The sequence below is a fragment of the Fundulus heteroclitus genome, chromosome 1 (genome assembly GCF_011125445.2).
Source record: "Fundulus heteroclitus isolate FHET01 chromosome 1, MU-UCD_Fhet_4.1, whole genome shotgun sequence".
Classification (NCBI taxonomy): Eukaryota; Metazoa; Chordata; class Actinopteri; order Cyprinodontiformes; family Fundulidae; genus Fundulus; species Fundulus heteroclitus.
Genome location: NC_046361.1, coordinates 41,971,218 through 41,986,407, shown reverse-complemented (window position 1 = coordinate 41,986,407; position 15,190 = coordinate 41,971,218). Strand labels below are relative to the sequence as shown.

At 43.2% G+C, this 15,190-nt stretch overlaps 1 protein-coding gene across 1 annotated transcript; it reads right to left on the bottom strand.

Annotated features, from left to right (window-relative positions):
* Nucleotides 1-418: 418 nt before the first annotated feature.
* On the bottom strand, nt 419-11,823 carry LOC110366858 (macrophage mannose receptor 1). The gene is made up of 6 exons (XM_036143386.1): nt 11,760-11,823; nt 11,499-11,668; nt 4,860-5,046; nt 4,428-4,766; nt 2,065-2,159; nt 419-660 (listed from the first exon to the last, which is right to left on the bottom strand). Exons 1-6 carry the CDS (start codon nt 11,794-11,796, stop codon nt 559-561), a joined length of 930 nt encoding a protein of 309 aa, XP_035999279.1. The 5' UTR covers nt 11,797-11,823; the 3' UTR covers nt 419-558.
* Nucleotides 11,824-15,190: the final 3,367 nt, after the last annotated feature.

The window sequence follows — 15,190 nt, the reverse complement described above, 5'->3', positions numbered from 1 at the left end:
TTAATATACTTAAACTTATTTTACATTTATTCCTGACATGCTTTCCTAACAGTCGGTCTGACAGCAGTGAGACTCTTTACAAGAGTAAACTAACTAGTTAATATTCAGACAGCGGTCATAGCTGCAGAACACAACAGCGCCATCTACTGTTCAAAAGCATAAAGCTCAGAAAAGAGTTTGATGGAGGATTTCTCTCTGCATATCTGGTCTTAGTCTATTTTCAACAACAGCAAAAAAAGTTTAGCTGACATTCAGACAGGAGACTGAAATGAATGAAAGACTGAAATATTCTCTATAGATCACTTCAATAATTCAAATTTTTTTAAGGATCAATAACAACAGCTAAGCATGAGGAAGATATTTATTTTTGAAAATTTTATTAAAAGACCCCCCCACACCAAAGACACACACACACACCACCAACATTTTGCTCATCTGTGCATTAATTCAGTCCTCTTCACTCCTCAGAGGAATTCCTTCAACTAAACAATCATTTCAATATTTGCATCTTGTGAAATAACTGTTGCACCAGCTGGATTTTCAGCTTCTAAGATCCTCCTACATATCATCTTCTTTATGGAATATCTTTCCATCCGTCTGCTTCCTCCAGCTCAGTTTGACGTCTGGCTTCCCTCCCTGCTGCTGCAGCTTCAGTTCCAGCTGAAACACAATAACATCACTGATGTTAATATTACACAGACACAGCTTATTTAAGGTCAATATTCTACTGAAGTTCCAGCATGTTGTGATCTTATCACATGTGACTGCTTCAGACTTTTTTAGTTAATTTTCCTGACATTAGTACTTTTGGATTAAGCACACAACCATTTTAATTTAAACTAGTTTTGTTCACAAGAATTTGTCATAAGACTGGGAAACCTCAGAAGAGAAGAAGGTGTCATCAGGACAGGTTGATCCTTTTTCAGATGTTTATCTTGATCTTGTTTCCTCCAAAGAAAAGCTACTTTGTCTCTTTGCATCAGAACATCTTCACAGGCAGGAAGCTGCTGGAAGAAACAAGATATTTTGACCTGACAGGTTCAACTGCAGAGAAGAACTTTCAGGATGTCCTAGCAGGTCAAGCTAGAACCAGGCTGTGTCTCCTCATGAGGAGGATGGAACACAACCAGGTCTCCACCAGTGCAAAGGTTGCTTAGCAGCTTCACATAGCTGCATCTTCACTGTGGAGAAGACTTTATTACAAGAAGACACTTCTGACCATGGAGGCCAGACCGCGGTTCTGCAGGAAGTACAAGTCCGGACAGCAGAGGACTGGGGCAACCCTTTCTTCTCTGATGAATCCTCCTTCTGGTTGTTTTGAAAACCAGGAGAAGAAACTCTGAGAGCCACCATGAGGCCCATTTGGTGGCAGCAGTGAAGGTTCCTGGTCCAATCTATGTGTGGCGTTGCTTCTCCACCAAGCCCGTGGGTTTCCTCCCAATCCTCCTCAGACCACTGCAATCAATGAAGAGTGGGATCCAGAGGTCCTCCTGGAGAACCTTCTTCCAACAATCCAGGAACCATTTGGTGGTGATCAGAGGATTTCCCTGAATGAAGGAGAAATGTTGGACCTAGTTGGACCTGCGGTGAAAATGCCAGCTCTGAAGCATCTTTCCATCCACCCCACAGCATGATGCTGCCACCACCAACCATCCCTCCGTAAGCAGCTGGAGAATCCAAAGCCAACAAACTGGGATCCATCAAAGACCCTGATGAGTCGCCATCAGTCAGGATCTGGTCCAGAAGAGGAAGTCACTGACTACAGTTAATAATCTGGTACCAAACGTGACTCCACCTCGGTACCAACCCTCAGCATGTTCTGCTGATCTGCTTTGAGCTGCTCCTTTCTTCATGCAGTCATCACCTGAGAGCAGCTAGCAGCAGATAAATGAGTTTTCAGGCTGGAGTTGTCCCTGGTACCATATCTGCTCGTTCAGAACCAAACCAGAACCTTTTCACCTGCTCACCAACATGTTCGCTCCATTACGACTGAAAATACAGTGAATGAAGAAAATAGATTTGTTTTTACATTTGGTGAATATTTCTGGTTTTATGGTAATTTACCTGCTTCAGCAGGTTTTCCAGCACAGCAGGATCCTCCAGGTCCAGAGGGGAGGTTGTGACCAGCTTCACTTTCAGAACCTTCTGTGAAACTGCAACTGTGATGGAGAAAATATTTAATCAGTTCTGGTAGGGACTTGAATGATATTCTGACCCAGTATTTGCTGGGATTCACTCTCCTGTTATTTCTAAAAGCTTCTTATACTGCCGAGCCTCGCAAAATGTAACCCTGGATTATCTGAAGCTTCACCAGCAGAAACCCGTCAGACAGAAGGTCCAGCATGATCCTCAGCACAGCAGCTCAGTCTGACCCACATGGTGTTCCTGAAGCTTTGCAGCCACTAAATGAACAAGTCAAGCTGGAAACTAGACACTTCTTATGCAAACAACCTGAACCTGGAGGTGTAGCCAGCAGCAGCCAACAGTTCCTAGTTTACACTCAGTGTTTCTCTCAGTTCTGGTCTGTTAGTTAATTTATCGTGTAAATAGCCTGGAAACATGGAAGACAGTGGATGAAGGCCAATGTTTCTTCTGGATGCCTTCATGTTTCTAGAACTATAACTCAACCCAAGATGTTGGTTCAGTTCCAAGAGGACAATAGAATATTTCTTAACGACATACAGAAGAGAAGGGAGTTGTTTTTTTTTTGCTTGAGACCTTCAGACGTTAGAATAGAATAGAACAGAATTCAACTTCATTGTCATTGCACTGTCACAAGTACAAAGTAACGAAATGTGGTTTGCATCTATCCAGAAGAGTGCTATACAGGATATAAATATTGTTTATAAGTGTATATATAAGTAAAAAGTAATAGTAGGTGACTGTAAAATGTTGTGTATAAATAGAATTTACAGTAATGTTAGGAAAAAGGATTATATATGTATTAGTGGGTTTATAATGCAAGATAAATAATGGCAGATAAGATTTACAGAATCTATACAGATTGTATACAAATTGTGTGTGTGTGTGTGTGTGTGTGTGTGTGTGTGTGTGTGTGTGTGTGTGTGTGTGTGTGTGTGTGTGTGTGTGAGGCAGTCCATATGTTATTATTGTATGGGGGGATGGGGGGTTATAGTTGTGTCAGGAGGCGTTCAGGAGCGTGACAGCTGTGGGAAAGAAGCTGTTCCGGTGCCTGGTGGTTCTGACCCGTAAGCTTCTGTAACGCCTCCCAGAGGGCAGGAGGAAGAAGGGTGTGTGTGCAGGGTGAGTGAAGGCCTCGGTGATTTTCCCGGCCCTTTTCAGACACCGCTTCCCATAGATATCCTTGATGGTAGGGAGCGGTGCCCTGGCGATGTGCTGGGTAGTTTTCACCACCCTCTAAAGCGCCTTCCGGTCGGCGACAGAACAGTTCCCGTACCAAACTGTAATACAGTTGGTGAGGATGCTCTCAATTGTGCAGCGGTAGAAGTTCGTGAGGATCTCTGGGGACAGATGGTTCTTCCTCAGGGTCCTCATGAAGAACAGGCGCTGGTGCGCCTTCTTGATGAGTTTGGAGCAGCTGGTCATCCAGGTCAGGTCCTCGGAGATGTGGACTCCCAGGAACTTATAGCTGTCCGCACGCTCCACCGCTGTCCCTTTGATGTGGATGGGATGGTGTAGGTCAGCGTTCCTCCTGAAGTCCACAATGGGTTTTTTGGTCTTCTCTGTGTTCAACTGCAGGTTGTTTTTGTCGCACCACTCAGCCAGACGGTCCACCTCCTCCCTGTAGGCGGCCTCATCGTTGTCTCTGATATGGCCAATCACGGTGGTGTCGTCTGCAAACTTGATGATGGCGTTAGAGCCATGGACAGGTCAGTAGTCGTGGGTGAGGAGAGAGTAGAGGAAGGAACTCATCACACAGCCTTGTGGCACTCCGGCCAGCTTGATATTAAATTGAAACAGTCACTGCTTAACCTTCCTCTTCTTCATCAGTAACATGATATTACCTAAATGTGATATTACCTAAATGTGTTTTTCGGTTAATAATTTCATATATGCGGGATAAATGAGAGAAAAAGATCTGCAAAGTTTCAGAGATCTTGAAGTTTTTCCACATTCATGTGTCTCTGGTGGATGAAGCTGGGTTTCTGGTCTTGTGTTTTAAATATGGAAGTAAATACATAAATGTGAGGGTTCTACCAGTGACTCGTGTGGGACAATGACATTGGTTGGACAAAAAAACCTAAATCCTTCAGAATAAATTTGAAGGTTCTCAGGCTGAGCCACAGGTGGAAAATGAACAGAGAAAGGTGACAATAAGAAAAACGTAATTAATTCTCTGTTTCAACCCAGCAAGTGAAAAAAAAACATTTTCTTTAAAGTAAAAACATTTTTACTTATTTTCTGCAAATTTTTTTTAGACATGTTAAACATTTCCTTGCATTTACCTTGGTTGCAGATAAATGGTTTCTCCACATCACAGTTGTCATCCTCCCAAATTCCAGAAGCTCCAAAATTTGCTGCCACACAGTTCTCCTTCACCTTGACGTTGTTGGGTTCCCCGGACTTCCAGTACCGGAACGAGGAGGTGCTTCCATCCACCCATTCCCAGGACTTCCTGTAGAGACCAATCCAAACAGCTGCGTTTACTGAAATCAGCTTTTTTACCTCCAGGTTGTCCGTCTCATTTCTGATGGTGACCAGATCTGTGTGATGTTCCCTGCAGTATCTCTGACTATTGGCCCAGGTCATGGAGTCGTTGATGGGGACAAAAGTCACTTTCAATCCTTTAAATTGCACCAAATGGAGGTTATATTTCAGCCTATGAACTATATGCTTTGAAACATTTCAGGCAGGAACCTGGAAACTGGATTCCTCACCGGTCCCATCAGAGCAGACTGGTCTTAAGAGCCATTCACAGGGTGCATCGATCCACTGACTATTCGGCATAATTGCCACACAGTTCTCTTCTGCCTGGTACGTAGTGGGTTGGTCAGACTGCCAGTTCCTGTACTCCCCATCAGAGCCGGACCACTTCCAGTTGTCATACAGTCCGATCCAGGCTCTCTGTAGAGAGTACAGTAAAGCAGCGTCAGCATCACAGATCAGACATTTCCACCTGCTATTTCTTTACGGGTGAATTATCGGGTCCTAAACACAAATCATTACATGATCAGGCCCAAAATCTGGGTGCAATGATTGATTCAGACCCGAACCTTTAAAGATACATAAAGACAGTTACAAAATCTGCTTTCTACCACCTGAAGAACATTTCCTTGATTAAAGGACTGATGTCAGTGTATCAGTGTATCAACCCTCCAGACCACTAAGGTCACCTCATTCAATTCGCGGACTTCCTGTTTGCGGTAAGGCGTGTTGCGTCACTTCCTGTTGTTGCTGTATGAACGACGGAGCTTTGCTCCAGGCTCTCTCGCTTTTTATCTTTAAACCTCTTTGCTGTAACATCTGTTTCCAAACATAAGCACTTTTAAAACATTGTCTGTGGCTGCTCATCACGTTTGGGAACTCCTCGTGTTTCACACGGTTTGTTCTTTGGCGTGGTAATAGGGCGTTAGCCTAGCGCTAGCCAAGCCTTAGCCTCATAATGGCTTCTCCGGCTCTGACTAAGTCTCCTATCTGCTGCTCTCTGTGTCAGATGTTCAGTTATTCCTCTGCCTCCTTTAGTGATGATGGTACATGTAATAAATGTAGTGTTTTTGTAGCTTTGGAGGCGAGGGTGTCAGAATTGGAGACCCGGCTCCGTGCTGTTGAAAAACCAGCTGATAGCCGCTCTTTTGCTAGCGCGGAGCCGCATAGAGTAACTTCACGTAGCGAACCTAAAGCAGTAGCACCCGAGCAGCCTGGTAACCAGGCTGGCTGGGTGACAGTTCGTAGGAAGCATAGCTCTAGATTACAGACCCCAGATCACCACCAACCCATCTGCGTTTCTAATAAATTTTCCCCTCTGAGCGACAATCTCGCCGAGGAGCCGACCTTAATTATTGGCAGCTCCATAATGAGAAATGTGGCACTAAAGAAACCAGGGACCATAGTTAAATGCCTACCAGGGGCCAGAACAGGCGACATAGAATCCTACCTAAAACTACTGGCTAAGGATAAGCGTAAATACCGCAAAATTGTTATTCACGCTGGCGGTAATGACACCCGGTCACGCCGATCAGAGGTCACCAAAGTTGGTGTTGCTTCGGTTTGTGAGTTTGCTAAAACTATGTCGGACTCTGTAATTTTCTCTGGTCCCCTGCCTGATCTGACCAGTGATGACATGTTTAGCCGCATGTCATCATTCAACCGCTGGTTGTCTAGGTGGTGTCCTGAAAACGACGTGGGCTACATTGATAACTGGAGAACTTTCTGGGGAAAACCTGGTCTGATCCGGAGAGACGGCATCCATCCTACTTTGGATGGTGCAGCTCTTCTTTCTAGGAATCTGGCCGGATTTATTAGTTCTCCTAAATGCTGACAACCCAGGGTCCAGACCAGGAAGCAGAGCCGTAGTTTAACACACCTCTCTGCAGCTTCTGTACTGTTACCCACCCATTATCCTATTGAGACGGTGTCTTTCCCACGGCCAAAACTTAACAGATCAAAAACTGATCTAAAAGGAACAAATCATAAAAACCTAATAAAAATCAATATGGTTCACCTTGAACCTAAAAATAAAATAATAAAATGTGGTCTATTAAATATAAGGTCTCTCCCTCCAAAGACTTTGTTAGTTAATGAATTGATTTCTGATAATCAGATTGATTTGTTTTGTCTCACAGAAACCTGGCTACAAGAGGACTACGTTAGTATAAATGAGTCAACCCCCTCCAGTTATTCAAATTTCCACATTCCCAGATCTGTGGGAAGAGGAGGAGGAGTGGCAACTATCTTTCAGTCTGATTTATTAATTAGTCCCAGGCCAACTAATAATTACAGTTCTTTTGAACATTTAACCCTCAGTTTCCCTCATCCAAGCTGCAAAGCAATAAAACCTCTTCTGTTTGTTGTTTTGTATCGTCCACCAGGCCCTTACACTCAGTTTTTGGATGAGTTGTCTGATTTCTTATCTGATTTGGTGTTAAATACTGATAAGGTTATTATAGTGGGTGATTTTAACATCCATGTTGACACTGAATGTGATAACCTTAGTGTAGCCTTTAAAACTATCCTAGATTCAATTGGTTTTGTTCAAAATGTGCATAAACCGACGCACTCTCGGCTCCATACTTTAGACCTTGTTCTGACATATGGCATTGATTGTGAAGAATTAACAGTATTCTCTCACAACCCTGTCCTGTCTGATCATTTTTTAATAACATTTGAGTTTAATCTAACTGAATTCTCCACCCCCAAAAGAGGGTTCCATTATAGTAGATTTTTATCGGATAATGCTGTATCAAAACTTAAAGAGTCTGTCCCCTTCTTAATATCCTCAGTATTGCAGAACTGCCCTGTAGATGGCAGCATTGCTGTTTCTTCCCATTCACAAATCGATACCTTTGCTAACAATGTGACTTCCTCATTGCGTTCTGCATTAGACAATGTAGCTCCCTTGAAAAAGAAGGTGATTATTCACAGGAAGCTGGCTCCTTGGTTTAATTCAGAGCTGCGTTCCTTGAAGCACAATGTTAGGAAATTGGAGAGAAAATGGCGCTCTACACACCAAGAGGAATCCTACTTAATCTGGAGGGACAGACTATTGTTGTATAACAAGACCCTCCGCAGAGTTAGAGTAGCATATTTTTCATCATTAATTGAAGAGAATAAAAATAATCCTAGATTTCTCTTTAGTACAGTTGCCAAACTTACCCAGAGCCACAGCTCTGTTGATCCATCCATTCCCTTAGCTCTTAGTAGTAATGATTTTATGGGATTCTTCATAAATAAAATTGATGCCATTAAAAATAAAATAATTGGCATCCTCCCAAACATGATTACCTCGTCCTCAGTAAGTGAGGCAGCATTGGAGGAATCTTTAGAATCTGCGCAGTGTTTGAACTGTTTAGAAGCAGTAGAGCTTTCTGAGCTATCTAAAAATTTAGCTTCATCTAAACCTTCTACCTGTATGTTAGACCCAATCCCAACCAAGTTGTTTAAGGAGGTATTCCCTTTGATCAGTGGCACTATTTTAGACATGATTAATCTATCCTTAGTAAATGGATATGTACCACAGGTTTTGAAAGTAGCTGTTATTAAACCTTTACTTAAGAAACCTTCTCTTGATCAAGATGAGTTAGTAAATTACAGACCTATATCTAATCTTCTTTTCTTATCTAAAATTCTTGAGAAAGTAGTTGCTAATCAACTTTGTGAACATTTACAAAGTAATGACCTACTTGAGGAGTTTCAGTCAGGCTTCAGAGCTCATCATAGCACTGAAACAGCTCTGGTGAAGGTCACTAATGATATTCTCATGGCCTCAGATAATGGACTTGTGTCTATACTTGTCCTGTTAGATCTCAGTGCTGCATTTGATACAGTTGATCACAATATTCTCCTACAAAGACTTGAACATACTGTAGGGATTAAGGGGAAAGCATTAGGCTGGTTTAAATCTTATCTGTCAGACAGATTCCAATTTGTTCATGTTAATAATAAATCTTCCTCAAACTCTAGGGTCACCTGTGGAGTACCACAGGGTTCAGTCCTTGGACCAATTCTCTTTACTATATATATGCTTCCGATAGGCAAAATTATCAGACAGCATGGGATTAATTTCCACTGTTATGCTGATGATACTCAGCTATATTTATCCATAAATCCTGATGAATCCAATCAATTACTTCGACTGCAGTCATGTCTTGATGACATCAAAAGCTGGATGACTTTAAATTTCCTGCATCTAAATTCTGACAAGACCGAAGTTTTAATCTTTGGGCCAGAGTCCTCAAAAAATAAACTTCTTAACCAATCACTTAATCTGGGTGGCGTTAACCTGGCCTCCGGTAATAAAGTAAAAAATCTTGGTGTTATTTTTGACCAAGACATGTCATTTAAATCCCATATTAAACAGGTTTCCAGAGTTTCCTTTTTTCACCTCCGGAATATCGCCAAAATTAGAAACATTCTGTCCAGGAGTGATGCTGAAAAACTGGTCCATGCATTTGTTACTTCAAGGCTGGACTATTGTAATTCTTTACTATCAGGAAGTCCACAAAATGCAGTTCAAAGCCTTCAGCTGATCCAAAATGCTGCAGCAAGAGTTCTGATGAAAATCAACAAGAGGGATCATATTTCTCCAATTTTAGCTTCCCTTCATTGGCTTCCTGTTAAATCAAGAATAGAATTTAAAATTCTTCTTCTAACGTATAAAGCCCTTAATAATCAAGCTCCATCATATATCAGAGCTCTGATTACCCCGTATGTTCCTAACAGAGCACTTCGCTCTCAGACTGCAGGTCTGCTGGTGGTTCCTAGAGTCTCTAAAAGTAGAATGGGAGGCAGATCCTTTAGCTATCAGGCTCCTCTCCTGTGGAACCAACTCCCAGTTTTGGTCCGTGAGGCAGACACCCTGTCTACTTTTAAGACTAGGCTTAAAACTTTTCTTTTTGACAAAAATTATAACTAGTGACTCATGTTACTCTCAGCTACCTTTATAGTTTTACTGCTATAGGCTTAGGTTACTGGAGTATATCAGGATCTAATTTTCTCACTATATTGAGTTCTACTGTTCTTCAATTATGCATTATGTGTTGTCATTTCAGCTTTTAACTTTCTGTTCTCTCTCTTTTCTTCATAGTAGGTACACCTGGTCTGGCGTTCTGTTAACTGTGACATCATCCAGAGAAGACGGCTCACCTGCTACTACCATCTAATGTAGAACAGATTACTAGATCAATGTGTGCTTCTGTGCTTTTTTGTTTCTCTTGTTGTGTCTCTGTTCTGTCTTCTGTAACCCCAGTCGGTCGAGGCAGATGACCGTTCATACTGATCCCGGTTCTGCCGGAGGTTTTTTTTCCCGTTAATGGGTGGTTTTTCTTCCCACTGTCGCTTCATGCTTGCTCAGTATGAGGGATTGCAGCAAAGCCATGTACAATGCAGATGACTCTTCCTGTGGCTCTACGGTTCCCCAGGAGTGAATGCTGCTTGTCGGGACTTTGATGCAATCAACTGGTTTCCTTATATAGGACATTTTTGACCAATCTGTATAATCTGACCCAATCTGTATAATATGATTGAACTTGACTTTGTAAAGTGCCTTGAGATGACATGTTTCATGATTTGGCGCTATATAAATAAAATTGAATTGAATTGAATTGAATGTCCCAACAAGATCTAGAGAAACTCATCCTTGTGTTTAGCTTTAGTTCTATTGACTACTGCAACACAGATTTGCCCTAAAAAATGTATCAGACAACTGCATCTGATCCAGAATGCTGCTGCTCGTGTTCCCACTAAAACCAGGAAGATAGAGAACATCAGCCCAGTTCTAATGTCCCTCAACCTTCCTGTCCCTGCCATATTGTCTCGTTAGAACTGTTTGTTTGCTGCTCCCACCATTTTTTTGCTCAGTTACTGCAACTAACTACCTGTGCTCTCTTTCATTCTCTAGACCTGAAAACTGAGTTTATTTTTTTAGCTGTTTCTCTGCTGGCGGAAGCCACTAAAAGAGCCAGTCAGCCATTTATTTTTCACTTTTCTCCCACATAGAAAGTTTACCTGGATCAATGCTTCTGTGCTTTCTGTGTCTCTGCTCTGTCTTCTCTAAGCCCCTGTGGGTCGCAGCAATTGATCGTTCACACTGAGCCTGGTTCTGCAGGAGGGTTTCCTCCCTGTTAAAGGAAAGTTTTCCTGACTTGGTAAGAGGAATTGTTGCCACTTCAACAACTCGACGCAACCAGTTGGGGTTCTTTAGATGGAGAGCTTTTTACCAACTGGAATAATAAACTAAGTCTAACTGCATCGTTTTAAAACTAGGATTTACTTACGGTGCATGTCAATGAATCTGTCTGCATGATGTGTTTAATCCCACTTTATTTCTGTAATAAACAGAGTCTGCTTGTCTAGAAAAGGGTCTTGAGACAACATTTGTTTTGACTTAACTTATAATTATTAATTTGAGTTTAGAAGGTGTATAATATTTAATAAGATAAATTCAAAGAAAAGTTGATTTTTTTTGGCAAATGTTTAGATGTTTCATTAACCTTCTGTGTACAGAACCTCCAGATGTTTTCAGGTCTTGTCCACCATTCAAAGCATCTCATATTTTGCTCTTCACTGTGTTACACATCTGATAACCTGTGGATGCAGTTAGAGCTGTTCTCAGTGGTTTACTTTTATACTGGGACAATTTTCAGGGGAGTTCGCCACCATAAATGTGTTTGTTTCTGTCTAGAAGTCTCATCCTTCAATTTTGGATATTTTAGTTCTTCAGAGTTTGTTTCCATCAAAACAAAATGCAAAGCAAAAGTAAATTTTTCCCAAGTGAAGGAGAAATACATGGAAGTTTGTGCAGCTGAACGTTTTTTGTGCCTCTCATTCTATTTTCTAGTGAAAGAAAAAATTTAACATACCATCTGCTGCGAGTCCGCCATCTCGTTTAGGATGTTCACGTCATCCATGTTGTGGATGGTTGCCAGGTCTGAGTAATGTTCCCTGCAGAAACTCTGAGCGTCATTCCAGGTCTTTGGTTCATAAACAAAATGGTATTTATGTGCAGGAAGTGAGGAGACGGCACACAGAGCTGCAGACAGAGATCAGCATGATTGAAACTATCAGTTACTTTAGATTGACCTTTAAGATTCACATCTGAATACATGTTGTAAAAGACGTACCAGACGCAGCAGCAAAAAACTGAAAAACGTTCCCCATCTGTCCTTTTCTGTCCACTTTGCTGGTGAAGAACTGCAGAGAGGAGCAATGTTCACTGCTTACATACCGAATCCAAGCACTATTTGCATTTGATTTAACCGTCATGCCCTGAAGCATTTTCATGTGGAACAAATTCAAAAAATTGATTTACATAGTCAACGTCACTGATCTCAGGTTCTCAGTTTTTTTCTTCACAAATCAGTGTCAAGGTCTCATTGCTGCTGAACCACAGAGCCTAATGATAACTTTACCCCATCCATCTCATTTGGCAATGTTTGCATTTTCTAAGATTTTCACAAATTATTTTTAATAACAGTTTTCAATGTAATGAATGACCAACAGCAGCAGAGAGTTAGAAGAACTGCTCAAAAACATCTTTAGACGTAAATACAGATGGCCAACATGTAGATCAGTTCTAAATGACTACTCAGAGTAGCTGGTAAAGAATGTAATTGAAGAAATTATCAAATTGAATAAATTATGGTTTGATGATGACAAAGTATCCTTAAATCTAATCAAAAGTAAAAAAAAAAAAAAAAATCATGGAATTTGGAAATTGTAGACCAAACATGGAGTTCAAAATACAGATAAACAAGGCTAATATTGAGGCTGCTGCCAGCTTCACTACAGAAAATCTCAATGCTGAGACTCAGTATTTAAGGGAAATAGAGCAGAGTATGCTGTGGAGTGCTGTCATGTTTAGAGAAAATTGACTCTGAATCAGGGCAACCACTGAGACAGACAATATGTTAAGGGAGTTTATTGTCAAGGTGCAGTGTAAACAGAGGCAGTGCTGGCGGGCTGGATAGTCACTAGTTCTGCTGGGAATGATGAGGGCACTAGTGAACAACAGAATTGTGGAGGACGCTTAACTCACAGAGGTTGAGGCTTGACTTAACCCAGGGAGGTTGGTGCAAATCCAGTGGCTCTCTCTCTGGTGCAGATGGTATTGGAGGGTGGACAGACAGGTGAGCTCAGGCAGGAGGGCTAAAAGCAGACCGGCGATCAGAGGGTTTCTTAGATTCCTCAGAGGTCCAGGCTTGGAGGTTCTCAGGCTTGAGTCAAGGGTTCTGGGAAGTAAACAGAGACACGGAATTAGGAACTGGCTTGGAGGTTACTCGGAAGACAGTTTGGTCGGTCAAGTACCACGCTGAAAGCGAGAAACAACTGACGCCCTCCTCCTGGTTTCCACTCCTTAAGAAAGGCTCTAATTAGCGGTGATGGGGAGCACCTGAATTCGCTAACCCACGAATTTCAGGATCTAAGAAGACAGCTAAATGTGACTCGACCTACCTCTGCTTCTCCTCCAGCTGCCCAGCCTCCCGCTGGTCCTGTGCTGTCCTCAATACCCGGCATCGGGGTCTCCACCCTTACCCCCCAACCCTTCTTTGGTAAGCTGAGTAAGTCCAGGTTTTTTTATTACAATGCGCCTTAGTGTTCTGTCGTTCCCTCGGTCCTTCCCAGATGATCCTAGGAAAATCTCTTACATTATCTGTCTCATTAGAGACAAAGCCCTGAGATGGGCAGAGTCCTTCGTTGACGAAACAAACATTCACAGTCTCAACTACACCAACTTCCTAGCTCAATTTAAAAGAACATTCTCCTCCTCCTTGAGCGAGGAGGAGGCGGCCAAAATATTGTGGTCCCTAAAACAGGTCGGTCGGTAGCCCACATAAATTGGAGAGAATCGCGTATAGAGACATTGAGCTCCAGTTGCCTGGCTTCTTGTCTTCAGTCAGCCCTTCCTCGCTCTTCGGTTGGTCCTGTCTCCGCTGGGGTCCCTCCCAACCTGTCTCTGGTTCCACCCGAGTACCATGATCTCCAGCGGGTGTTTAGCAAGGACTCTAAGCCTTCCACCTCATTGCCCCTACTGCTCCATAGATCTCCTCTAGGGCCCCCCCTGCCATCAGCCCGTCTTTGTCCCAGTCAGACAGGTGAAGACGGACCCAGGAGAAGTCAAAGCTGTGGAGGACTGGCCAACACCCAAGGCCCGGGAACAACTCCAATGCTTCCTGAGTTTGCCAATTTGTACCGTGTGTTTATCAAGAACTTTAGTGTCATTGCCTCACCGCTTTCAGGTCTCACCTCCACCAAGAAGACCTTCACCTGGGCACCTGCAGCCAATCGGGCTTTCCGACGCCTCAAGGAAAGGGTCTCACAGGCTTCTATCCTCATGTACCCTGACCCCTCGGTCCAGTTTACCCTGGAGGTCGACGCCTTGAACACAGGAGTTGGGGCTATCCTGTCCCAGTAGTCTCCCTCCGATGGGAAACTCATCCCTGCTTTTCCAGGTGCTGCTCACCCGCAGAGAGAAACTATGACGTGGGAGATTGCAAGCTGTTGGCCATAAAACTGCCTTTGGAGGAGTGGCGCCACTGGTTGGAGGGCACTGAGTTGCCAATCATCATCTGGACGGACCACAAGAACTTTCCACTTCACTATCACCTACCGCCCGGGCTCCAAGAACATCAAGCCAGATGCACTGTCCCGACAATTCTCTGCCACTGTAGACTCCACTGACCCTGAGACTATCATCTCCAAATCCTGATTCGTTGGAGCTATTACCTGGGAACTGGAGAGGCAGGTTCAACAAGCACAGGAGAACGAACCAGATCCTGGAGGCGGTCCTCCCTGAAAACCTAATGTCCCGTAAGCAGTCCGCTCCCAACTAATCTGCTGGGGCGCTCATCCAGGTTCTCCCGCCACCCTGGCTCCAGCTGTACCATCGCTCTTCTACGGCGGTATTTTTGGTGGCTGTCCTTAAACAAAGACGTGTCTGAGTTCGTTTCCACCTGCCCTGTCTGTGCCCGCATTAAATGTTCCAGCAGACCACCTACAGCTTTACTCTAACCCCTACCCACACCCAGCTGTCCCTGGTCACACATAGCCCTAGATTTCGTCACTCATCTACCTCCATCCAATCACAAGACCGTCATCCTCTCAATCATAGATAGATTCTCCAAGGCATGCCATCTGGTTGCTTTGCCCAAACTCCCATCTGCACACCAGACCGCTCAGACTTTTGTTTTACCACGTGTAAAACAAAAGACACCTGCCCGTCACAAATGCAGAGAAGAGAGAGAGACCAGACCTGCACCCAGACCTGAGACTATGGCAAGTGCAGGGTCAAAGGTCGGCATTCTATCTGCTGTACAAGAGCTCAGAAATGCAGAGAGCATGAGGGAACCCCCACCCGTTGAGTCTGCAGATAGGGGAGGCTATCCATGTGGGGTAGTTGCAGGAGCCAGCTACAGCCTGATGCCACAAGGACATGGAAGCAAGATATTGCCAGGAACCAGAAGATCACAAATTGATGTTCTTATTTATGGTGTCACTTCCTCATTGCATTTTTAATTGGACAACATAGCTCCCCTGAAAAATAAGATGGTTATTA